Source organism: Molothrus ater, chromosome 6 (genome assembly GCF_012460135.2).
Source record: "Molothrus ater isolate BHLD 08-10-18 breed brown headed cowbird chromosome 6, BPBGC_Mater_1.1, whole genome shotgun sequence".
In the NCBI taxonomy this organism is placed as follows: domain Eukaryota; kingdom Metazoa; phylum Chordata; class Aves; order Passeriformes; family Icteridae; genus Molothrus; species Molothrus ater.
The window spans coordinates 58,351,317-58,376,853 of record NC_050483.2 but is presented as its reverse complement, the minus strand read 5'-3'; the positions used below and the strand labels follow the sequence as shown (position 1 = coordinate 58,376,853).

Below are 25,537 nucleotides of genomic sequence, written 5' to 3'. Positions count from 1 at the left end.
CAGTGAATGGTGGAGGCATATCAGCTCAAAACAGGCCAAAGCAAACACCTGGATGGACCCACAGAGATCCTAAACCAACCTCTCTAAAATGAAAAAGTCACAGTTCAGGGCAGACTCAGTGCAATTCTTGTATCTCTCTCTTAGCCATCACATCTGGGGCAGGGAAGCATCATTTAGTGAATGAAGATGTGAGGCTGGGCAGCAAGGACTGAGGAAAACAGACACGAGAGCTGCTCCTGTTCCTGTCCCTGCTGAAGGCAGGTTTGGGAGTGTGCCCCATCTCCTTGCCACTCTCAGCCCTCTCACACCCCAACAGAGGGGATGTTTTCTCTACCCAGACATTGTCTCCCACTCTCCAGCTGGAATCTCCAGGCATTTCCATAAAACAACTCACAGCTCGCTGCTGCAACAACAGAACATCCCCACAATTCCATGAAAAAAGCACCATTCCATGAAAAGCACTGGGTATTTTTCCTTCAAGAAGTTATTGGTACCACACAAAGTGCAAACCTCTTTTTGTATTTTTTTTTCCTCTCCTAAAACGAACATTTCTTAGGCTTTGAAGCATGAAATAAGCAAGCCCCATAGAGAATGGTATTTTTAGCCTCCAGGATCACATGATGTGCCAATGGATTCTGTCAGGATCATCAGTCTTGCAAATTTAAATTGATTGAAGTAATAAGAGTGCTTGGCAAACATACCAAGCTGAAATATATGAAAGGCCAAAACTTCTAATCAGACAGCATGAAGTAAATGCAGTTCTCTTTATAACACTTCTAAACAATTCATATTTGCTGGGAAAAAAAGCTTGCTGTGTTAAAAAATTATAAAGAATTTTTGTCTTGTTTTTTCAGTTCTTTCATAAGCAGTTAATTTTTTTTGTCATCACTCTGTCCTTTCTTTCCAAGTGTTTATATAAATCAGTCTGATCCGCATTAAGAATTAATTAATTCAATATCAAAGAATAATTTCTTCAACAAACAAACAGCTGGATGCTTGCAGTTATCCTTGCATTATTCTTATCCTGGATGGATGTGCAATGCAGTATGCAAAACAGACAAAAATATATGATGAAATCCTCTTAGAAGGTTGGATTTAGACTGATCAAAGGCAGAACAGCCAAAGAAAAACTTCAAAACTTCTCATCTTTGGTGTGGTTTTATTGTTTTGGGTTTTTTTTTTAATTTACTGTGATCAGACTTTAGTGTAAACCCCGATGGACAGAGATTTTGCATTCCCATGGCCAGACATCCATCACCATTCCAACTTTAGCTGAAGGCCCAGACCTCATGAGCATCCATCCCTTCTACAAACAGTGGAGAGGATTAAGGTCAAGAAAAGTTGAAGTAAACAAGGATAACAGGAAAACTTATATTGGTCAAGGTCAATGAAGTTAAAAATTAAAATTAGCCAACTTGTATTGTCTTGCAGGATTTTAAGTTTCTGGTTTAATGATTTTGTGCTCTGGGATGAGATGCATTGACTGAAACACAAGATGTGTTTAGGAAGAAACAAGCAACACATGGGCCAAGTTCTCTCAATTGCACCAGGACAAATCCCCAACAATTCCATTAAAATCTGTGGGTTTTCACTGGGTAAAACCAAGGGAAAGATCTCCAATAATTGCCACTGTTATTCATGAATTACAGTGCAAAGATAACCAGAATTTCTCATGAAGGCTGGTACCTTTTTATATTTAGAATATGAAATCAAAACTGCATTCAGAGATAAGAGTCCCAACTAAATCACATAACTATGGTCAAAAGTAAGTGATAAAAGAGGGTGAGTTATGGGCAAGCTCTGCTTGACTGCAGGAACACACCAAGGAGGAGGTGCTAGAACAAGCCTGGACACTAGGAAACACTTTGCATTTAATTACACGACTAAAAATAATTGTCCTCCCTTTCCCATTGATTGCTATCTGTAAATATTCACTTTGAGCTTGCAATGACTTTCCCCAAGCAGGAACTGACCAATTTCTGTCCAAGCATGGGAGCCTGGGAGCTAAGCATGGTGTCCAAGTTCACAGCAAGCTTCAGGCAGAAAATTTCATATTCCCTCACTAAGATCCAGAGACTGAGTCCAACCACACCCAGAGATTCTCCAGGGATTTCTCATAGCTTCAAGAAAAATTGGCTGCTGCACCATGGTTTTAATACATTTGCATTAAAATTATATTACAATGTGTGTCTTGGTTTATCTAACAAATGCTAGACTTTATAATAATAGATATTTGTATATAAGGTGATACAAAAATAAAAGGAGATCAGATTAACCTTAATTGTCCCTTCTGGCCTTAAAAATATCTGTCAGTCACAAGGATGATGTGGAACACTTTAGGAACACTTACACAGACCCAGCTGATCCAGCTGCCACACAAACCCAGACAAGGAATCCTGACCAGGTAAGAGCTCCCTGGATCAAACATCACTGGAATCCACTGGAATCTAAGCATGGCACTGGTGGCAGCAGAACCCAGCGGCTCTGGAGGTTCTTCACAGCTTGCTAGGAAAATTCCAGTCCAGGCAGGATTCTTTTTCACTGGTGCAGGTGAGCACCAAAAGTGGTAAAGGCTGAACAGAGCTTACACCAAAGGCATTTTTAATTTTTACTTTCCTCACCTTGGCACATCGCAAAGCTCAGATGTGAAGGAGACATCTGGAGCCAAACTACCAGAGAAGATAATTGCTTGAGAGGTGGTTCCAAGGTACAGCTGTCCTCATGAAAATTCAGAAAGACCTCAGTGATAGCTACAAGGCTCATTTCAAGAGTTATCAAAACTTCTTTTCCCACATGCTTTCCAAGCAGACACACTTGGAAATCTGGATGCATTAGACCTGCATGAATTAGATCAGACAGACAAGCAGGGAAATCTCATAGAGGAGAAAATGTAGAGCTTGTTTTTATTTAGATATTTATCATGTTTTCTTAAATGTGTGTCAGATTAATGAGGAGTAAAATCATTAACAGAAGATTCCACAGAGCTGGAAGAGTGCAGAATACATTTCATTTCCCCTACTAGCCACCCCAGGAGATTCATCTGCAAGTTCTCAAGAATTCACAGAATGGTTTGGGTTGGAAGGGACTTTAATGATCTTGCTCCAGTCCCCCTGCCATGGGCAGGGACACCTTCCACTATCCCAGGCTGGTCCAAGGCCCATCCAAGCTGGCCTGGAACACTTCCAGGGATGGGGCAGCCACAGCTTCTCTGGGCAACCTGTGCCTCAGCAATCTCTGAGTAAAGAATTTCTTCCTAAAATCTAATCCAAATCTTTCCTGTCTTAGTTTAAAACAATTCCCCTTGTCTTGCACAGATAGCAAATGATATTTTTGCTCAAAGCCAATTTGAACTCCAAGTTACCACAAAGCACTCTAAAAGTGATCTCTGTTTCTGTAGTGTTTGTGTATCCCAAGGCTCTGATCCCATTACATCAGTGTGAACCTGAAATAAATTCCCATGCTGTAAAGGAGTTATTCATAAGCAGCTACTTCAGACTGATCCCAAGCTCACAAATGGCCACATTTCCCAGCCTGGAGGAGAAGGTGACAGCTTAACAAGGCAATATTAAAAAAAAGCATTTTCAACTTGGGCAAACTCTGTATCCTGCATCTAAAAACTAACCTGACTGTCCACAGGAGCTTATGTGTCAGATGCTCAAAATCTGTGCTATAAATAGACTCCAGCAGTCTTCTGAAAAGCACCGAGACATGAGAATTGTCAAACACAGACAGAGCACCTAAATATTCAGTGATCTAATTTTGATCTCACAGAAGGCATACACTGGTGTAACACTGTATTTTTTTAAATGGAGAGAGGATTCATCTAGACACAAGATTACTAACCTATATTTATTTCTATTTTTAATCCTTGTGGTTAATTATTTATGTTACATGGCATGTTTAAGATAAGAACATATTGCTGCTCTAGAAAAAAAAACTAATAGAATAGGCTTTCCTGCTTTCTCAGATAAAAGAAAATAACAGAGATACAATCCTCTCTAATTTCACACAACAATCCTGTCTTCCTGTGATCACTAAATTAACAGTGCTGCAATCACTTTGAAATAATATATAACATTTAAAGTTATTAGTCAGCTGTTTGCTTTTCTACAAAGAACTCAACACACTCCACAAAGCAGCAGACAAAACCTGAGCACACCCAAGTGATCTGCTCTCCCAGCTTGAGTCTTTCTAGTCTGCAAGTGAGATCTGCAGAAATGGCCATTGAACAGGGCAAATGAAACAAACACAGGATGATAGGTGAATAAATAAGTCCAGGCCAAGATCAAAATCAACTCACTTTCTGCAAGTGCAGTCAATTTGCAAGCAGATTCAAGCAAGACAAAATGCAGCAGAGGGGAAGAATAGACCAAGGGCTACTTCTGCAGCCCTGACACCAGGCAACATTGCCATTCCTGTCAGTGGTTTTGCCTGAGTCAGAAATTCAGCTCTAGAACCAGACTAACAGCTGAATAGCCAACCCACAGACAACTCTGCCAGAATCAGAGCCTCTCTCTAAACCACAGCAGGACTCTGTTTTTCATCAGCTTCTTCTCCATCTCCCAAGACACCAAAGTCACAAAGGGTTTGTCACCACCAACGTGCAAAACTCAAGCTTTGGGACTCAATGGAAAAAAAAAATACATGGTTCTAGGGAAGACAGAAGTCAGCAGGCAGCTTATTTGAGGCAGCATCTCCACACCATGCAAAATGAGCCTGGAGCACAGAGGAGTCCTGATCTCCCTTTGAGCTGTGCAAGGATTTGGAAGCTTAAGCCAAAGTTAGGCCATCAAGAATGCAGCACTTCAGTTACAAAGAACTGGGGGGGGGGAAAATACTTTAAAATATTAATGAGTCACACTAACAAGAAACATATTGATGATTATGAGCTTAAGAAATAATCCTCATGAATTTCAGAAAGGAATGTGATGATGGCCTATCCAGCTGGGCCTTGGAATGTGGCCAAGAATGCAGAGTTCAGTTGTTCAGGGGTCCTTCCCTCTCTCCACAGGGAGACACTTCCTCCTAGATACCATTTCTAGGTAGGTCTGGCATCAGCCTGCTCTAACCTAACCCCAGGAGTCACTGCTCCCTGTTCTTCTCCTTTACAGCCTAATCACAGATCATTCAGAATTTTCAGCCATGGGCTAGGGGTTAGTTTTGAATTCCAGCCCTTTCACTGTTCAGCCCTCCCATGGACACAGCTGCAGCTCTTGGTCCAACTCAGCATTTTCATGCAGTGATGAAGTGGGAGATGTTTGGCTGCTGGGCCCATCTTCTGTTGAATGGATATTCTTGAATTCCCAAGGCTACAGACCAAAAGGGAGTAAGCAAGATGGCCTGGATTAGACAATCTCAAACAATCTCCTGAACACTCACAACACTACACAGTGCTTCTTTATCAGGACCATTAAATAAATTTCTTCTGGTATTTAAATTTAAATAATGTCTCCTTCCTGATTCCTTTTGTCTCTTGTAATTTGTTGTGTAGGTGAATTTCTCAACCTGTGCCAAGGTCGGGGTAGTGTTTACAACGAATTTAAATCTAACTCCAAAAGTACCTGAGCCTTTGCTTGCCATACACCACATCTAACAATGTCACCATCTGTGAGCAATATGCTGACATGACTTCACTTCCCAAGCACTGGCAAAATGCTGGGAAGAAAGATAACAAACTTGCAAAGATCATTTCAAAGTCACTGATTATAACTTGGCCAAGAATCTTGTCTCATTATCTGCCCAGCTCTTGCCTTGATCTCCTCATAAATGCAAGGGAAAAGCATAACTTTACCTTAACATATATGTTTTTAATTCTTAATGGAGCAATGAAATATTGGATCTTTAATGTGCCTCTGCAGCCACTGTTCTGTGGAGCAGTAAATCCTGAAAAGTAATGAGGTGGCACCAAACCAAGGCCTGTCTGGAGCTCCGGGATGAATTTCACATCAACAATTTGGTCTGGTACAAAAGCACCCATCTCAGTTTTGGGAAATCAATGGAACTTTTAAACTTAGCTTTAAAATGTTACAGGGAGCTTCACAGAAAGAAAGAAGTGGTTTGGAAGGGACCTGAAAGACCCTATTGTTCCAGCCTCCCACCATGGGCAGGGACACCTTCCACTAGAGCAGGTTGCCAAAACATCTTTGACAATGCTAGGTTGGAGAAAGAAATTGGAAAGGAGTGGAAAAATACAAACTTGAATAGAAAATAAACAGGAGCAGTCAGATGTAACCAGCAGCCCATGTCCTCTGTTCCCATCAAAATACCAGACCAAATAATCAAGCAGGATACATGAAAAGGAAACCAGGAAAATGCCAGTCAGAGCTTCCTTGAGACTAAATCCCATCAGAGTAATGTCATTTCTTTCCATGACAGAATAACAGATTGGTGAATAGTGAAGGACAGGAGACATTACAGATCTTGATGCCAGGACAGCTCCTGACACTGCCCAGCATGACAGGACAGGGAGACAATTTAACCAGGAGGAAAATAAGTGCTCAAGAGCCAACCCTGGGCTTGCCATCAGTGGGTCCCTGTCAGGCAAAAGGATTTTAACTGAGGGTACTTTTAGATTTCTTATTTCCATAATAGGGAACTTAATTATTATGCCTAAAGTTATATTAAAGAAGGCTCCTAGTACATTGAACAAAGAACTGGATTTATTTTAACAACATGGAGAAATCACCTGGAAAAAGAATTATTTGCAAAAGTGAAAGGTTATTCCCACCTAAGTGGAGAGTCAGCTGTACAGACACAGTTCAGGGAACAACTGCAGTTTTCTAGAAGAGGACTGGGAGTTTAGAGGAAATCCCAAGCTGAAGCTGCATCACCTTTTACACAGATGCCAAAAATTCAGACACAGAAATGAGATTTACAATCCATTGTACATCAAGGATATGAAGTAATTCTTCTCTGCAAGGCTGCACAGGTGAGATCTCAACTGAAGGAAGACCTGGGTCCAACTTGAAGTAAGAAATTTTAAGTAAGGTGATGGCTACTGCAGAGACTTGAGAAGATAAAGACAAGAAGCAAGTTTCCAGAAAGAATGACTACACAGAATGAGTGGAGGAATTTGGTTTTTTTAGTAAAGATGAAGGAAAACAAGAAAAAAAGTTACTGAGATCTGTAAGATATTGCTGCAGGGGAGCAGACCGGTCACAAGGTACTAGGACAAGAACTGGGTCTGAACTAGAGCAAGATTTAGTCATGAGAAAACCACAATGAATGAAGCAGTGGAACAGAGTGCCTGGAAGGTGGGCAATCCCCACCACAGAAGTTTTCAGGATGGATTAGACATGTATCCACTGAGAATGATCCAGGTACCCTGCCCACTAAGACAAGTTATTCCTCCACACCTCTGCCAGCTCTGCAATCTGCTTACCAGATGATCACTGCTCACACCACAGAGCTCACCAATGAGCACCAATTTTTGTAAAAGTGGCCAAATCCCAAACACTGTAGACAGTCAAAACTCCTGACTCTGGAACCTGCACTGATGGCAAAAATATCAAAGAACCAAGTCAGGTTCTGCCACTTTTCACCAGGTAACCTCATTGGAGGGACAAATCATTATTCAGCCTGGGTAACATCCCACTTGAGAAGGAAGATCAGGGCAGACTGACTCACAATTTGGATGCCTGTCCATGATTTTGCCAAGATTCAGGACAGCCTTTGTGGCTTCACACTTGCATCTGATCTCCCCAATTACTTTAAAATGTTCTGCTGTAATAGAATAATCCATAATAATTATGGAAGGTCAGGGAACAAGCAGGCATAAATATTCTGTTAGCTCCTCCTGATACTTCATGATGGGGAGCTTTATTAATGTGTCTGGGACACATCCCCCAGCCCACTCCAGAAATGCCAAGGAGGATGGCACTGAAGGGATTCACAGCTTTCCAATGTCTCTTCAAAAAGATAAAGATGATGACTGTCCAAGAAGTCAGAGGGAATTGGAAAACTTTCCTCCAAAATCAAATGGGAGCACACATAGCATTAAAAATAGGTGCTGAGGCAGTAGGATTAAGGCATCCTTTCACCAGCCTTGAGGCAAAGGTTAAACTTGGTCTGGATTTGGACCAAAGGCTGCATTCCAAATTATTCCAGCTCTGAGCAGCTCCTTGCTCACACAGCTCCAAGCTGCTGGATATTAGCTCCATATACTGCTCCTGATGTAGTGAAGATTATGGGCTCTGCTCTGCTTTAACTTCACTCATCCAGTGGGGATAAAGTTTGAGTGAAATGTCCCCATGCCCAAAATCCTCAAAATTGAAGAGGAAAGTTTCAGAACTTTCTCTGCTCATCTCACAAGTCCATGCCAGGCAAGTGCAAACTCAGATTCACGGGCTGGTTGCCCTTTTCCTCGGATCCACTGCAGGCACGTGATATTTTACTTCCTCTGTTGTTTCCACTTTGATGTTCTGATGGAGCAGATGCCTTCACATCTCCACCCCCTGAAGACCTTTCAGAGGGCAAAGGGATAAACTTCTGGTACTTTATCTGATACTTCCATTATCAGCACATTTATAAAGAATATACAGAGTGTGAATAAGTTGCCAGTTATACCTGCAACCATCAAACTCAAAAGATCATCAAATAATTTATGAAAATTTTCAAGTCATCTAGTGATATGCTCTCCATCACCTGTTTATATTTCTGTGTTTATAATAAGATTAATCAACCAGACTAATTTTACATTTAATTATTGCTTTGCTCAGAAATGGAGGGCCAAATGATTTCTCTCTTGGATAATTAATTCCCCTGGTTTTGACATCCTTCTCTGCCACATTACAAATGATAAGTCACATATGATCCCAATTAACATCCAACCTTTAGCACTTTAACATCATCTCGGTATCAGCCACCTGAAAGCCAAACTGAATTTTGGATTTCAGCTCCAGAGCAGAGCTGTCCCATCCAGCAGCATTACATAAATGAGATTCACACCAGTGGGAAGAGCCTAATAGATTTTGTAGGTCAGCGCTTCTGGCAGATGTTTCTCTAAAGACTCCTTGGAGTTCAAGGGAAAAAGACCTTCAACTAGATATTCGAAGGCACAGTCCAGTAAAATTAATAAGAGTGGGGAAAACACAGGAAAGGGAAAGACCTCGATTGATTTGAAAATGTTTCGGAAATTCAGGGCACACAAGGATAAAATAAAAAATATTCCACAGAGAACAACTCAAAAATAAAAATAGCAGCTGTGGCTAAGAACAGCTCTTCAAAGGGATGTCAGACTTCACAATACTTTGTGCAGCAGCAGTGACTGAAAAGGCTTCGCGTTGTCGCCACATGGTGATATTAGAAACTTGCATTCGTTTTGGGGAAAACAAATAAATAACAACAACACATACAGCAGAATAATAAAATGCTGTCATGGGATGGGTGCTTTAAATCCTATTTTTAAACCCCTAGGGCATATTTCCTTGTTCAGTGCAGTCACCACAATGTCAAACTCTAATTTGCAACACAGGTCACAAATGCCACAACTGGCAACACGATGGATGGCATGAGTGGTAAAAACAATTCTTAAGGGCTTACCCTTTAAAATAAACAGAACTGGTGGCATTTCTTTATTGCCTGTTTTAAACCTCATCATTACACTGAACATTATATTCATCAACAAACTTTTATGCCTTATATGAGCCCTCTTGAGCACAATGTTTTCTTTCCCTGGGCTCTGAAATGTCTGCAGAAGCCATCCCTAACCTGCAGGAGAAAGAGGCAGAAGCTTTTCCTTCTCTGGGCACCATGACATACTTGTGAGCCTAATAACATCCTTGCAAAGTAGATAAAATATTAAATACTATCATTACATTACACCAGCAAAGAAATAAGGAGCCAATAGTCAGCCACCAGTTTTCTACAAGTGCAAAACTGACCTTGGATTTATTATTTCAAATAAGAGGAGATGATCATCATGAATATTTGATAACATTTTCTGTAACCATGATAAAACAACTCTATTCTCTCCATTTTTTAAAACTGCCAAGTGTTCACAACCATTGCCTGTGTTGCTCTACAGATCTTTACCAATAGCTTTGGTTCTGCAAAATAATCTTTCATTCACTGAATTTCAGATCAAAACCTGAAACTGTCCTGTGGCATCATTGCATCACCTGAAAGTCCCAAACAAAGGCAGGTGTACCCTGTGAGGCTCCTGGCATCCCACTACAGCCTGAGGAAGCAGCCAAAGAGTCCAAAGCAAATTTCTCTCCTCCCAGGATAGTATCTTATCTCAGTGCTGGGAGGAATTATGAAATAAAACATGTGTTAGCTCCACAGGATGTTTATTCACAGTAAACAGGCCAACATTTTGTTCTCTTTCCCCTCCCCTCTCTCCACAGAATCAGGGGTGGGAAGGATCTGCCTCCAAGATTTCATGGGAGTCACCCTCATTCCTCTTTGGGTGTGGCAGAAGGGCCACACCCAAAGAGCCAGCAGCAGCAGAGAAAAGAAATCCTAGAACAGCAAAATGGACAAAGCCACATCCCTACAAACTCATGGAAGAAACAGCCAAAAATCAAAAGCTACTAAAATAGACAAACACCAAGAACTTCCCAAAGCACAGATCAATGGTGGATGGAAACACACCAAGAACCTCCATTATTTTCTTCCCTGAACCTCTCCTGTTGATCACTGCCTGAAGCTGGATGTTAACTAGATCTTTAATAAGATCCCCAAAAATTGTGTCTTTAATAAGATCCCCAAAAATTGTATGCAGCATATCTCATCTCCAGGAAGGAGGTAATCCTACAGATTTAGAACTGAGAACCAAGAGCTCCCTATTTCTAGCTGTGTTTTTATAAGGTCCATCAGGGCTTCATGCCTTTTGTGCTCTCTAATTCCTGGTAATTTTACTTGGATTTGACCAACAGATTCAAAAATTAGATGAAAAAAGGGGTAGGAAGGAGAGATGGTGTTCACATAAGCCTTGTTTCCTTAAGAAACCAGGTTAAAAAAACCAACAGCTGAGGAGTTACAAGACGTTCTGTAATCTGCTTTTAAAACACCCCGGAACGAGGCGCAAAGTCCTAACGGGACATACGAGGATGTGTTTGACAAGGAGCAAGTGCTCACATTAAGGAAAACAACATCATCCTTAAAAAAATGGTTCTGTGATAAAAGAGAGACCCAGTAGCAGCTCCAAAGAGAAGGAGAAATTATTCCATGATAAAAGAGACCCAGTGACAACTCCAAAGAGCAGGAGCCTGCTCGGTCACAGACCTACCCGAAGGCACAGGACAATTCTTGCCTTTCTAAATCATCCCTTTCACTCTCCTGCAGACCTTAACAGACTGCTAGAAAAATACCATGAATTATAGAGTATGAATGATGTCAAAGCCTGTTCTCTGAGGAAGGCTGGAACAGCAATCATGTATTCTTCAGTTTGGGAATACACAGACACAATTTTTGTTCATAGCCTATAAAGAAAAAATAAAAGGCTCTGCACATCAAAGGCACCAAATACATTTCCTTTCAGATCATCCCTTCCACCAGCCCAGTCTAACACCACAGACAGGGAGAGAAGAGAGGCTGCTAAGAGGAAAAGGAAAATCAGGACCATGGAGAGTGGCTAAAGTCACCAAAATACACAGAGAAAGCATAAATACAGCAGGAGACCCAGTGTCTACACAGCCAGTTCAAACTGCACTGTGCAATTCCAGCTGGCTTTCAGAGACACCTGAACATGACAGAGGATGGCTGTAACCCTCAAATGAAGTCCTATGAATCTTGTCTTTGTGTGCAAGGAGGATATTTGGCAACTCAGGCTGCTCTAAACTACAATTTCTGTCCACAGTACCAAGCAGGGAAACAGAAAAACTTGGGGATCATGAACAGAATGGGATTACTTGCTTTAGGCAGCCCCACACCATCCATCATCCACAGGGAAGACGTGAAGGGCAACAGTCATTAAAGCACCAGAGGATTCTCCTGCCCTAAGGTGATCATTTTCCAGGTGTCACACTGCTTCACCATGGAAAGGAAGAAGAAAGACATTGAAAATGATCAGAACCTTGATGTTGTTCTCCAAAGTCAGAAAATCTTGTTTAAAAGGTCTTAAGTTTTGTCTGCAACTAAACCAAAACCACCAGCTGTGAACATCCCACATCTGGGAGCAGCCTTGGAACTAAAGTAAATCTGAACCCAGCCAGCTGAGCTCCTGTTCCTACAGAAAACCTGAGATCCAGCTAAAATAAGAGACCAGAGCCAACATCTGTTAATAATGTGCAAAACAACAGTGACAGGTTTCTTCTACCCTCCCTTCCCCTACCCAAGGGCAAATCTGGGAGCTGCACCACCCACTTTTCTTTGCCTGCTTAAAGCAACAAAATAGAATGAATCTCTTACCTCCACAAAGTGCTTCAAAACTTCACTAAACTGCACAAATATTTTATACCAATAATAATTAAGGTGCACATTTTCAAGGCATACAAGTCAGGCACACAAAATCTGACAGCACTGCAGCTTCACACTCACACTCCAGTGGTAATTCCAGGTCTGCCCAAGAGCCTCTGGTTCTCAGAGGAGTCACTGCTGTACCTGTGCACAGTGTGAATATCTAAGGTTAAGGAAGCTCTCTTGATTCTGCCCAAATGCAGACACCTTTTCTGCTGGCTGCCTTCTCTGAACCCACAGCTGGGGTCGCCTGTCTCCACCAGGATGCTCAAAACAGTCTCTGAATTCACTTCAAAGCAGAAGTGAACAAAAACACTACACAAGCCCCAGCTAGAAATAAAGTTGCCCTAATATCATCTAATTAACCTCCTTTCCAGCACTGAAACAAACAGGATGCCTTGGAAAACCCAGTTCAGCAGCCTCCTCACCACTTTCCCCTGCTGCAGGGGGGACAACTCCTGACTCTTTGAACAACCAGTCAGGGCTGCATCCTAGAGCAGAAGGACATAGGAATTTGTATTCCTGGACACACAGCTCCATGAGGAGGTCAGAGGATAGCTGAGCACTCCCCTGCACACTGAGATCAGCCCAGTGCTCCCTGCCTTGTGGAGCACAAGCACAGCCAAGCCCGTGCCTGCTGCCACAGGGCCCCCCAAGAAGAGGGACAGAAGGCAGGGCTTGTAGGGATGAATCACCTCGACAGGACACATATGGCTTGGCACACCAACAACAGCTCAGCTCAGTCTTTCAGCTGAAAAATGCCTTTTGTTCCTTCCTCCAAGGCTTGTTTTCCAATGCATGGGAAATGTGGCACTTCTTTAGTTACATTTCAGACCTCGATTCTTTTTCCTCAGCAGAAATGTTCTTGAAATATTTCGTGTTCTTATCTAATTCCTCACTTTTTTTTTTTTTTTTTCCATTCCATCCTAGCCTGGAAAGAAGAAAAAATTGATAGGAAATTGGGAAACTTCATCAAATATGTCTCTGGTAAATGCTAAGTTCAATCATTTTCCACCTGGTCTTTGTGTTAGCAGCCCCTCTGAGTACTGGGCAAAAGCTTTCTCACACACAGAACCAACCCCCCTCAGGTAAAAGTCCAAACCATGGTACAGAAACACCACAGAAAGTTCACCTTCCTTCTATCCATGCTGTCAGCACTGAAGAATTTCCTCTGGTGAAGCACTTTGAAGCATCCCACTTGCACACAAGCTGCTACAAATCCTAGCCCCTGTAACGTATCACACAACAGGTTATTTCTGGCACTGCAGAGAAAAACCCCAATCTGCACCCACACAATTCCTGGGCTGCACACTCCACATGCCAAGATTCATCTAAGAAAAGATTTTAAAGTTCCAGGATTCAGATATGCAAAAGAAAAGGGTTGCAATGACTGCACTTGTCCACTGCTTCGTAACAACTCTGCCATCTCACTTCAAGATGCAGAATATAAATCACACCATGAGGAATAATTTTCTCTCCCCTGACAGAGAACGTGTGTTCCAGCCCTGCTTCATGCTTATCTTACACAGGCACAGGTAATTCCAGTGCTGTCCTTCAGGGATATGATGCCCATTACCTGGAAAGACTCTGCAGAGTTGTGTTCCCAGGAATCCTAGGAAAATCAGCCCCCAGCAGGAAAGTATATCTTTTCATTAGGTTGCCAACTACCCCATTAATAATAGAGGTGTGTTAGCCCTAGAAATGCCCCAGAAGGCTCAGCCTCCACTGGAAAAGGGGGAGCTGTACTGGATATTGCTTCAGCAGGAAATTGCTCAAGCCGTTCAGTGCCATAAGCAGCAAAAAGGAATAAAACTGGAAGAGTCACCAAGTTGGCCTCAAGTTACAATGTCTTTCTGACTCTGGATGGAGAGTTCACTGCCAGGACTAAAACTGGTCTGAAAGTGGATCTGGGAGACCTGTTTTAGTGGAGTTTTACTGACTCATGAGCTGCCATGCTGGTGCTTGCCTCTCCCTTCCTCTCCCCCCAAAACATAGTTGGAAACTTAAACAAGAATCAAAACAGGCATGGGAGCTCTTCTGTTATCAGACAAAAGAGACTGGACAGCTCTGAGACAAGGAACAGATTTCAGATTGCCAGAAACAGCAGGAAACATCATATTCCACCCTGGAGCCAAAACCTCCTCCTCTGCCCCAGGACAGGAGCAAATCATCTTCTTTTTCCTTTTCTCCACAAAAGGCACAGCAGAGGCTCCTTTTTCACTGTCTCATTCACTACCCCTGATCCAGCCCAGCTGAATGCAGGAAAGGGCAAGTCCATTTTACCAAAAGTATTTGCAAGGGAGGTCTAGGAAGAATCAATATGTTTTTAAAGGACTAACAGGAATGTCTTTGTGTGGCAGACACACCAAATCCTGTCACTTGAGCACATCCTGCATGCCTTGGAATAAATTCACTGCTCTCACTTACAGCTCTGTGAAAGCCATACCCTGGGCATTAGCTCAGCAAAACCTCACAGCTCCCACCTCCCTACAGTGAAATCTGCCACTCTGCACAGGGACAGCCCAAACTTTTGGCCACCAGGGAGTCTCACTTCACCTCACCACAAGAAAAAACAATTTTCAGTCTCACTAAGTAAGAGCTGGTCCACTTGGTAAATAATTTAACCGCTCAGTTAAGCACTTTGCTTTTTGTTCCCCCCACCCTACTCTCACATTTGCCACAAAGAGACACTGACTTTTTTTTTGCAAGTATTTTCATTATTCATTGCTGTGATCATTCAGCAGCAGGTTTATGTGAAAAAATTCCTGCCACCAATCCTTCCACAAACAGTAAGTGCACTTTCATGGGTGAATTCCCATGCAGGCAGTTGAGCAAAAGCCCATCAATTTCCAAATGTGCAGAAGAAATAATTGCAAACCTTTAGAGCTGCTATTAAAAAACAGGAATGTAAGCACTGGGGGGATAAAAGTCTGCCAGAGCCATCTGCCACTTGGCAGGATCATTTTACCACATTCAACCAGGACCAAACATGCTGCTGCCTGCCTGAGTAGATGGGGAAGGCAATGTCAAGGAGACAGTGCTGGAAGGACAATCAAAATGAGGGGTATCCCTTCTGTGCACTCCAGAAGAGCTCATGGCAGCTCCAGGTCATGTCCCCCTGGTCTGTGAGCTGCAGCCACACTTTTAGGCAAAGCAAGAAAAGGAAGTGCAGCTCCATGCAGCCATGATGATGTTGAGCAAGGTTAAAGCCACCCCAGGTGAACCAGGTGAGGCAGGAGGGGGGTGGGAGCTGTGCCACCATCCTGGCCAACACTCAGAGGGCCAGGCAGCCAGGAAGACTTTCTGTGACAATCACAGAATCACTGAGGCTGGAAAAGACATCTGAGATCAAGTCAAACCTGTGAGCAATCACCATCTTGTCAACCAGACCAGAGCACTGAGTGCCACCTCCAGCTGTTTCTTGGACACACGACTTCACCACCTCCACGGTCAGCCCATCCCATTGCTCAACAACCCTTTCCATGAAGAAATTCCTCCTGCTGTCCAGCCTGAACCTCCCATGGTGCAGCTTCAGGCCATTTCCTCTCATCCTGTCCCTTGATCCCTGGTCAGAGTCTGACCCCCCTCAGCTGCATCGTCCTGTCAGGGAGTTCTGAGAATGAGAAGTTTTCCCCTGAGCCTCCTTTATCCAGGCCAAGTCCCCCAAGCTTTCTCAGCCACTCTTTACATGACTTATTCTTTATACCCTTCCCCAGTTCTGCTCCCTTCCCTGGACATGCTCCAGCCCCTCAATGCCCTTCTTGTCATGAGAGTCCCAGAACTGGACACAGCACTCGAGGTGTGGCTCAGCAGTGCCCAGCACAGGGAATGGTCACTGCCCTGGTCCTGCTGGACACTACTGCTGACCCAGGCCAGGTGCCACTGGCCTCTTGTCCACCTGGGCACACCTGGGTTCATGTCCAGCCTCTGTTATCAGCATCAGTTCCTCTTCCAACTTTCCAAACACTCTGCCCCGGCCTGTAGCTCTGCATGGGCTGCAGAGGCCCATGTGCATGTGGCCAGAGTGCATGACCTGGCAACTGCTCTTCCTGAAACTCTCACAATTGTCCTCAGCCCATGGATCCACCTGGCCAGATCCCCCTGCAGAGCCCTCCTGCCCTCCAGCAGATCCACACTCCCACAGAGCTTGGTGTCATCCACAAACTCACTGAAGGACACTGGACTCCTCAACCAGATCATCAGTAAAGTCATTAAACTGAAGGGACACTGGACTCCTCAACCAGGTCATCAATAAAGTTATTAACCTGAAGGGACACTGGACTCCTCATCCAGATCATCAGTAAAGTCATTAAACTGAAGGGACACTGGACTCCTCATCCAGATCATCAATGAAGTTATTAAACTGAAGGGACACCTGACCCCTCAACCAGATCATCAATAAAGTTATTAAACTGAAGGGACACTGGACTCCTCAACCAGATCATCAGTAAAGTCATTAAACAGGAGTGGGCCCAACACTGAGCCCTGGGATCACCACTGGTGACCCAGAATGAGCACAGAAGGGCAGGAGAGCTCAAAAGCAGGCAGAGAGCACATGTAGAAAGCTACCAAGTTATAGAGAGCACATCCTCCACCTTTAGCACCAGGCCAGCTACAGCACCAGGCTTGCTGTGCAGTCACCAGTGGAGGCAGAGATCACTCCATCAAACTTATGGCTTGTTCTGAACAACCTCTGGCAAATTAGCATCACTCCCCCCATCCTACTGTCTCAATTTTCCCTGCCAAAGAGGGGTAATTTTTCTCAAAATCTTGGCAGATGTCTTTATGAGGCATCTTTAGAGCTTGGGAAATAATTCTTACTTAAATACATAAGACCGTGCAAGATTTTTGGCCATTACTCTCAACCTTCTGCTAATTTCCAGCCTTAATTTATTCATGGCCTGTTCCTACCCATTTGCCTGTGTGCCAACATGCAATTTCAGTTTAAATAACTCTTCTTTCCTACATTTCCTTGTTCATCCTCCCAAGATGTGTTTGGAGCAGCAGGCCCTGTTCCCATCCTGGCGTGGGAAGGCCCAGCTCTATCAGCTCCCCTTGCAAGGATGTGCTCTTCACTGCCCTGCTCATCACAGTGTCCTTCCCAATTTGGCTTCATCCCTTCTGCCCACAGATGTCCAGAACTGTGTCCATGCCCAGTTTCACAGCTGAGCTCCTCAGGGATTTGCCCCCAAGGGGATGAATCAGCCCCTGAGGGAAGGGCTGAAGCAGTTTCCTTTCCTCCCAGGTGATGAGACCCCTCAACTTCCACAACAAATGATGTTCCCAGGTGAGGGGGAGGTCCCCTATTCCAGCTACCAGTGCAAGGCTGCCAGGCCACCCCCTTCCAGCACAAACAGAAACCCACACAAAGCCTGGCCCTATTCCACTGAAGAAAACAAACCTGGTCTTGCCAATATTAGTCGGCAAAGGAGTATTTATAAAATCTATTTTGATGAAAGAAATTACTTCATAAGTTACTGCTACCAGTGCTGATACACAGCCATACTTTTTTTTTTCACCCAGAGAGACAAGTCTGTGAGAAAAAGCAGCTATGACAGGACTGCATCCTGTGCCATGATACCCACTTGTGCCCCAGAGCTGGGGAGGGGAAATTGTTAAATTGGAAATTTGCAATCCAGCCCTCACTGCTGCACACCCCCCAGGGAACAGCCCTCCTATGGAAAACCCCTGTCCAGTGGGGAAAGGGAAGGCTTTGAAATAAAGCTCATTCCAGGCTAGCTTTGCATCTGGAGCCCCTGCAGCCCAAATGGTACCAGGTGGCACAGGGACACTGCCACAAGTGGTACAAGCCAACACAGCCCCGAGGCTCCAACTCACACAGAGATTCAGACACTGCTTCCTCCCTCCCAGACCCCTCAAACTCAGCTCAACAAAACCAGCCTCATCCAGCAGAAATTTCCAAGCACCTTTCCTGGAGTTCCCCTTTCCCAGCCTCCCACTGTGCCTGACCAAGGGCTCTGGGAATGCTGGAGGAGCAGCTGGGTGCCTCCAGTGAACAGAGGGAGACTTTGTTCCTCTGGCTGGAAGTGACAAGGCACCAGGAGGGCAGGGTGCTCAGTAAGCACAGAGAGATGATCTGGGTTTGCCATGTGATTTGTACTGCAGCAGAGCTGCTGGCACAGCTGCTGTGATAACCAGGAGAAAATTCTCTCCAATGCTTCAGAGGTAGCTTTTCCCTCCACAGCCTTTTCCTCCACACAGGGAGCAAGAGCTGAATTGTCAAGCCACCGATGCTGGCTCAGCATGCCTTAATCCCAGCCTTATTAAGGCAAAGCAATTAAGCAGGGACTTAACTTTGAAGGCATTCTCAAAGCCCCGTGGCTTAGAGCAAGCTCAGACTTAAGTAGGTGCTTAAGCTCAGACTGCTGACTTGAGGCTGAACTTGCCAAATTAAACCACAGACCTTTGCTAGAGCTGTTCTGCAGGGAGCAGGAAAACACACAGCTTGCTCCTGACAGCCACTGTGCTCATGGCAAGGACAGGTCCAGCATCTCCCCAGGCACTGCTAAGGTCACACGCTGCTGGAAGGGCTCTCCAGCTCCCTGACAGACACCAGCAGAGGCATGGTCACCCAGTGTCCCACCGTGAGCCCGGTGTCACCCAGGCTCCCACCGTGAGCCCAGTGTCACCCAGTGTCCCACTGTGAGCCCGGTGTCACCCAGGCTCCCACCGTGAGCCCAGTGTCACCCAGTGTCCCACCGTGAGCCCAGTGTCACCCAGTGTCCCACCGTGAGCCCAGTGTCACCCAGGCTCCCACTGTGAGCCCAGTGTCACCCAGGCTCCCACTGTGAGCCCAGTGTCACCCAGTGTCCCACCGTGAGCCCAGTGTCACCCAGTGTCCCACCATGAGCCCAGTGCCACCCAGGCTCTCACCGTGAGCCCAGTGTCACCCAGGCTCTCACTGGGAGCCCAGTGTCACCCAGGCTCCCACCGTGAGCCCAGTGTCACCCAGGCTCTCACCGTGAGCCCAGTGTCACCCAGTGTCCCACCGTGAGCCCAGTGTCACCCAGGCTCCCACCGTGAGCCCAGTGTCACCCAGGCTCTCACCGTGAGCCCAGTGTCACCCAGTGTCCCACTGTGAGCCCAGTGTCACCCAGTGTCCCACCGTGAGCCCAGTGTCACCCAGGCTCTCACCGTGAGCCCAGTGTCACCCAGGCTCTCACCGTGAGCCCAGTGTCACCCAGGCTCCCACTGTGAGCCCAGTGTCACAGCCCTGCTGCTGCACAGCCTCGTGACAGCACCTTCTGCTCCCAGCAGCTTACACAACTCCATGGTCCCAGGTCAGGCCTGAAGGAGAGGAGAAGGGGAGATCCAATCAGCAGGGGATAATGTCCAAAAGAACTCGTTTAAAAGTCCAGCAAGTGCCTGAAGGAGGTGGGTGTTCATAATCTGCAGGGGTGGGAATCAAAGCCTCCAGCCACAAGTTAAGAGAAGCTCTCCAAGCAGGATGAAAAGGAGGAGGTGATGGTCCATGTGAGGAACCACTGCATTTTCAGTAAAGTTGTGCTGTGCTTGCTCAGCTCCTGAGAAAGCAGCATTACAGAAATGCAGAGCATCCTGCAAGACATCAGGCTTTGTGGAAAGGGCTCCATCAGAAAGACAACACAGGCAGAAACTTGATTTGGTGAAGCTGATGAAGATCAGAGATGAGAAACTTTGACTGCAGCAGTTTTAATTCAGTGGACGGCACAGAAGAGGTGTTAGGACAGACTTGAAGGAGAGGAACTTTGTAGTGTGAAAGTAAAAAAGGTTTCAGTACTGAGATGAAAGGCACATGGGGTGGCAGTTGGAAAGAATGGGAGAAAAAGGAAAGAAAAACAAAAAAATAAAACTCAAAACCCACAAAAAACAAACCCCATACGTACTCTTGACCCTGGAGACTCTAAACAATATTTTATTGCCAGCAGAAAAGTCAGAGAAGAATGAGAAGTCACAGCAAAGGTCAGGAGAGGGAACAGAGTCTCCCACTGTTTGTGTAGATGATAAAGTTCCATCAGACCAAATGAAGTTGCACACATGGAAACGTGGAGACAAGGGGAGCTCACATGGGAGCACCACCTGCAGCCCCAGGTCAGAGGATGGAGCATCTGAGCTACAACAGCACCATGCCCTGGAAATGATGAATTCCAAAGAAATTGGATGGAAGAGAGACACAGCCCTGCTCCCTTCCCACAAAAGCCAGATACCTCATACAGAGTCTGCACATTTAAAATGCAAGAAGTGAGGGATCAAGCCATGAATCCCAAGGCACAAGTTGAATGGGATCAGGAAGAGCCCTTTCCATCTCAGCACAGAGTGGAGGGGAGGAAAAAAATTGTATCTTTTTCTTGTTAGGCAGGATATAGGATTTTTGCAATAGGCATAGATGTCAATACCAGACCAAAATACATTTTTCTGCTCATTCAGATGATTTACAGAGAAATAAAACAGGTATTTTCCTTCTCGAGCAACTTTTTAAAGGATAGATAAAATGATAAAAGTGCCTGACTTAAAATTAATAAAAGAATCACCACATGCACACCCCAAGTCTGAAGTAGGTTAATGCACTCAAATATGGATGATGAGGCACAAGTCACTAGAAAATACTGCAGTTCTTTGTGATAACAGCTCTTGAACACCACAGTGCTTTAACTTTAGATTTCATGGCCATTTGTGAGCAGCCCTCAGCCTTCCCTGCCAGAAACCATGGCATGATCTCCTGTTAGACCATGGAACAGAATGCACTGAAGGAGGGATGCAAATCACCAGCACATTTCACAGAGCCTTGGGCTTTCCTTGTCATCTTCCAGGTACCTCCCAAGAGTGAGCAGAACAGCAGCCACCCACTGCTGCCTTCAGCTTCCCTCAGTGCATCCTTCTGTCCCCTGCTGGGGACAAAGAGGAGCCTCAGGGAAGGTGCTGACCATCAGCAGGCTGTCACCACCCAAATCATGTCCCCCTGTCCCTCTGGTGCCTGGCCAGCTCCCTGCTCAGAAGCAGAGAGCACAAAGCCATCCTGGGGACAACAGCTCTTCCTCAGGCAGGCTCCAGGACAAAGGTGACAAAGCACAAGCAGGTGACTGCACGTGCACTGACAGGAAAAGGGCCCCTCTGGCTCTGGGGAGGGTATGGACACAACCTGCCTGGAATTCTGAGCATGCTGAGTGCCACCAACATTGTCCACCTGAGCTAAAACTGAGTTTGGATAGTGGTGACAAAAATTGCGCCCTCACCGAAATAAACTGAGATATCAAATCCATTCATAATTAGGGCTACAAACTGCCCACCTTGCATGTTTACAGTGCTGCATCTGTGTGAACAATTAGCCACCACAAGAACTGTCAGTCAACAGAGCTTTAGAGCACCTCTTAAAGGCAGTAAGTTGGCCAAGACACAGGAACAGAGTAAGAACTCCAAGCCAGGACTCCAAGAATGACTCTTGCTTGAGTGCCAGGGGAGGTATGCTCATGATGCCTGGTTCTACCTTGGGTAAGGCCAGAACATCTTTGTAGAGGCATTCATAAACCCAAACCACACAGCCACAAGGATAAAGCAGTCATCTGCCAACTGCAAGCACTCCAAAAATTATGATGACGGTTCCAAAACTTAGGAGATTGCTTTAAAAAGCACTCACAACTTAGAAGGGGTTCACGTATTTCATTTACCCAAAGGCACTGAAGTATTGGAATACCTCTGATTTACACACTTGCAGATTTCCTCTTTAAACATGACAACCACAAATGTTGCTTATTTTCTTCAAACAGCAAAACATGAGCTACTGATCATTTTGTTTTGCCTCAGCACCCAGCCAGAAAGGCACAAAAGGCCAAGAGACCTGCAGTAAAATCCCAAGACTCAGCACTTCTGAAAGCCTTGGCCTCTCCTGGCATGCTTTTTCTAGTTTTTAAGCAGATGCAGTTTGTAGCATCTGCAGAACCTGGTCTAAGAGAGCTTTTCTCTGTCCAGGCAGCACTCTGCTGCCATTCCCACTGCACCACACAGAGCACTTGGATTGACAACGCTGGATTCAGATCTCTAACTTGATGCAGACTGGGAGTGTTGCTGCAGACTGAAAAATTGCATTCTGCCACCCAAGCAAACTTGCAGCAAACTATTAAGCCAGAATCCTCACCCTTCTCTGGTAAATCACACTGTAGAGATACTGTGGAGCCACTACAGAATTTGGGACACAGGTCCCACCTGGCTCAGACTTAACTAATCCCTGGACTGACATTTAGCCGTGCCTCCAGATTGTTTAGAGCTTCTTCCCCACTCCTCTGACTGCAGAGAAACCAAGTGACCTCAACAGATAAATGCCCATAACACCTGTCAAGCTGTTAGCATGCCACAGATAACAGATGGATGAAACCACTGGGCTTGACTTGGATTTTTCAGCTGATTATTGCACAGAGAAATTTTTATTTATTAAGTGGCTCCAATGCATGCCTTTCCTCCACCATAAAAAGCCTGCAGATGTGTTTTTCTGATATTAGCAGTTTATTAATAGTGTTTTGGTTTATTATTGCATTGGAGCTGGAGAATACTGCACTGTTCTGGAAAGCTGAGTATTCCAAGGGGAATATGCAGAACAAAGTCTGCTCCTTAGTGCTCACCTCACCCAAGTGGGCTCCTTGCCTTTCCTTTATTTTGCCTCTCACTTCGCCTTAATTCCTTAATTCCTCTTCTGTTCATTAAACTATGGCATGTTATAGTTTTGCCAACTGCAAAGCAACTACTAATACAATAAAACCTGATTGCACACATTTCCTTGGTGGTAAAAATGAATGATTTCTTTCATTAGCCAAACTTTCCCCATCAAACAGAGCGCTGGGACTGCCAGAATTCCAGAGAAACCCTCTCAGGCTCTCCCAGCTGCTAGAAACCTGCTGATCCTAATTAAAAACTTCAAAAGAAAAAAAAACTAGAGAATTTCTGCAAGGGCCACCTGCTTTATTTTCTGCTTCTTCGTTGAAGGGAAATAAATAAATAGAATGCGCTCCATAGAAAGGAAAGACCCCGAACCAACACCAAGCCCCTAAACCACAAGTGTCTGGCAATAAAGGACGAAGGAGCACCCCATGGTCGGTAACTCCCCACTTTTCTGGAAAAATCTCACTCGTTTCGAGAGGAAGATGAATAATTCAGGAGCCGAAGCGCCCGCCCGGGGGGACCCACCGGGACCGAAACTTTCCCGGTGCGGCGGGCGCGGAGCAGGCGGAGAGCGAACCCCCCCCAGCCCGGCGGGGATGAGGGTGGGAGGGGTAGAAATAAAAAATAAACCCTAAAACGCCAGCCCTGAGAGGCTGGGAGCCGCGAAGTTCCGCGGCCAAGCGCCGCCGCCCCCGTCTCCAGCCGCAGAGCCGCCGCGTCCCCTCGGGGCACCGCGGGCACCCCGCGTCCTGTGCCCCACACTCACCCCGAGGGATGGGGCAGCACTTAGGGGGGGCATGGCACCCTCAGGGCTCTGCCGACACACACACCCCCCCTAAAGGGCCGGGAGAGGCTGGAGGGAGCCTTACTTTTCTGGCTGGAGTATCCCGGGTAATATCCATAGTAGCCGGTGATGCGCAGGATCCTGTCCTCGATGGTGGCCACGCCGTTGGGTGCTGCCTTCCCATCCATAGAGGGAAGGAGCCGCGCGGGGCGGCCGGGCGGGACGGCGAGCGCAGCCGGGAGGGCAGGAGCAGCAGCAGGAGCAGGAGGAGGGGGAGGAAGGAGAGGAGGAGAGCAGCAGGAGGAGGAGGAGGAGGAGGAGGAGGGGGAGGAGGAGCGCGGCCGCCGCAGCTCGCGGTGCCGGCGGGGCGCTCGCTCTGCCTCCGCCGCCTGGTGCAGGACGGGCTCCGCAGCGCGGCCCCCGCCCTCCGCTGAGGGCACGGAAGGCAGCGAGCGGCTCCGCCGGGCCTCAGGCAGGGCGGGATGCGGGCCGGAGGGTCGGATCCTGCCCCCGGCACGCTCAGGGGTCTCTGGTGCCCCGGCTGGGTCGCTGTGGCTGTGTGAGCGCCGCTGTCACCCCGTCATTCCCCAGAGCCCCGGGGGCTGAGCGGGCTCACCCCGGCACGGGCGGCGCTGCCCAGGGAGCTGCGGGTTGTGAGGGACACGAGGGTGTCCTGAAGTGCTCCTGCAGGATCAGACCCTCAGATCTGACCCCCCGAGGGCTGTACACAGGTGTCAGAGGAAGGAGAGAGTCCTTTAATTCGGACTCTGAGGGGACGAGGTTTCACCACTCCATGCTGTGCGTGTCACAGAATGCTTTGGGTTGGGAAGGAGCTCCAAGTTCATCCAGTTCCACCCCCTGCCACGGCAGGGACACCTTCACTATCCCAAGGTGCTCCAAGCCCTGTCCCACCTGGCCTGGAACATTTCCAGGGATCCAGGGGCAGCCACAGCTTCTCTGGGCACCTTGTGCCAGGGCCTCCCCACCCTCACAGGGAGGAATTCCTTCCCAATATCCCATTTAGCCCAGCCCTCTGGCAGTTTGAAGCCATTCCCCCTTGTCCTGCCAGTCCATGCCTTTGCCCAAAGTCCCTGCCAAGCGCTCTTGGAGTCCCTTTAGCCCTGGAAGGGGCTCTGAGGTCGTTCCAGGCTTCATTTCTCCAAGCTGGACAGCTCCAGCTCTCCCAGCCTGTCCCCAAGTCAGAGGAGCTGCAGCCCTCTGCTCTGACACCTTTATCACATCCCTCCAGAGGAGCCCATCTCTCTCTGTGTCACTTGGAAACGCTGCCTCAGTGGTGGCAGCTCTGCTATCCCACACCAGAAGAGCTCAAGAAGAAAAGGGATATCTGCCCTCAGCTACCCAGAGAGGCTGTACACCTGCTTTAACATCTCTCCATGCAACGTCACAAAATCCTTGCCTGCATTTGGAAAAAAAAAGAGGTGACAAATTCACCATTTGGGTTTGGTACTCATTCCAGAAGCTAATTCTGTCTCTGGCTACAATTAGGCTTTGAATTACTTGACTTTTCATGCCACTGGTCCTTGCCACATTTCTCTCTGCTAGACTGAAAGGACCATTAGCAACCAGCCTTTCTTCCTTTAAAATGTATTTCTATCCAAAAATCACCTCACTTTTTCTTTTTTTTTTTTTAGTGGCTGTGTCATACTTACCTTCACTTACTCCTTTTCCATCCAGTCATTTTCA

At 46.1% G+C, this 25,537-nt stretch overlaps 1 protein-coding gene across 2 annotated transcripts in view; it reads right to left on the bottom strand.

Moving 5' to 3' along the window:
* Window positions 1-24,120, bottom strand: part of SLC35F4 (solute carrier family 35 member F4) — a 118,167-nt gene extending 94,047 nt beyond the window's left edge. Inside the window, exon 1 of one of the 2 annotated variants that reach the window (XM_036385001.2) lies at window positions 23,919-24,120. In XM_036385001.2, the coding sequence (XP_036240894.1) occupies window positions 23,919-24,021 (103 nt within the window). In that variant the 5' untranslated portion in view covers window positions 24,022-24,120. The remainder of the gene's footprint in view (window positions 1-23,918) is intronic. The other variant, XM_036385004.2, reaches the window with a different exon arrangement.
* Window positions 24,121-25,537: the final 1,417 nt, after the last annotated feature.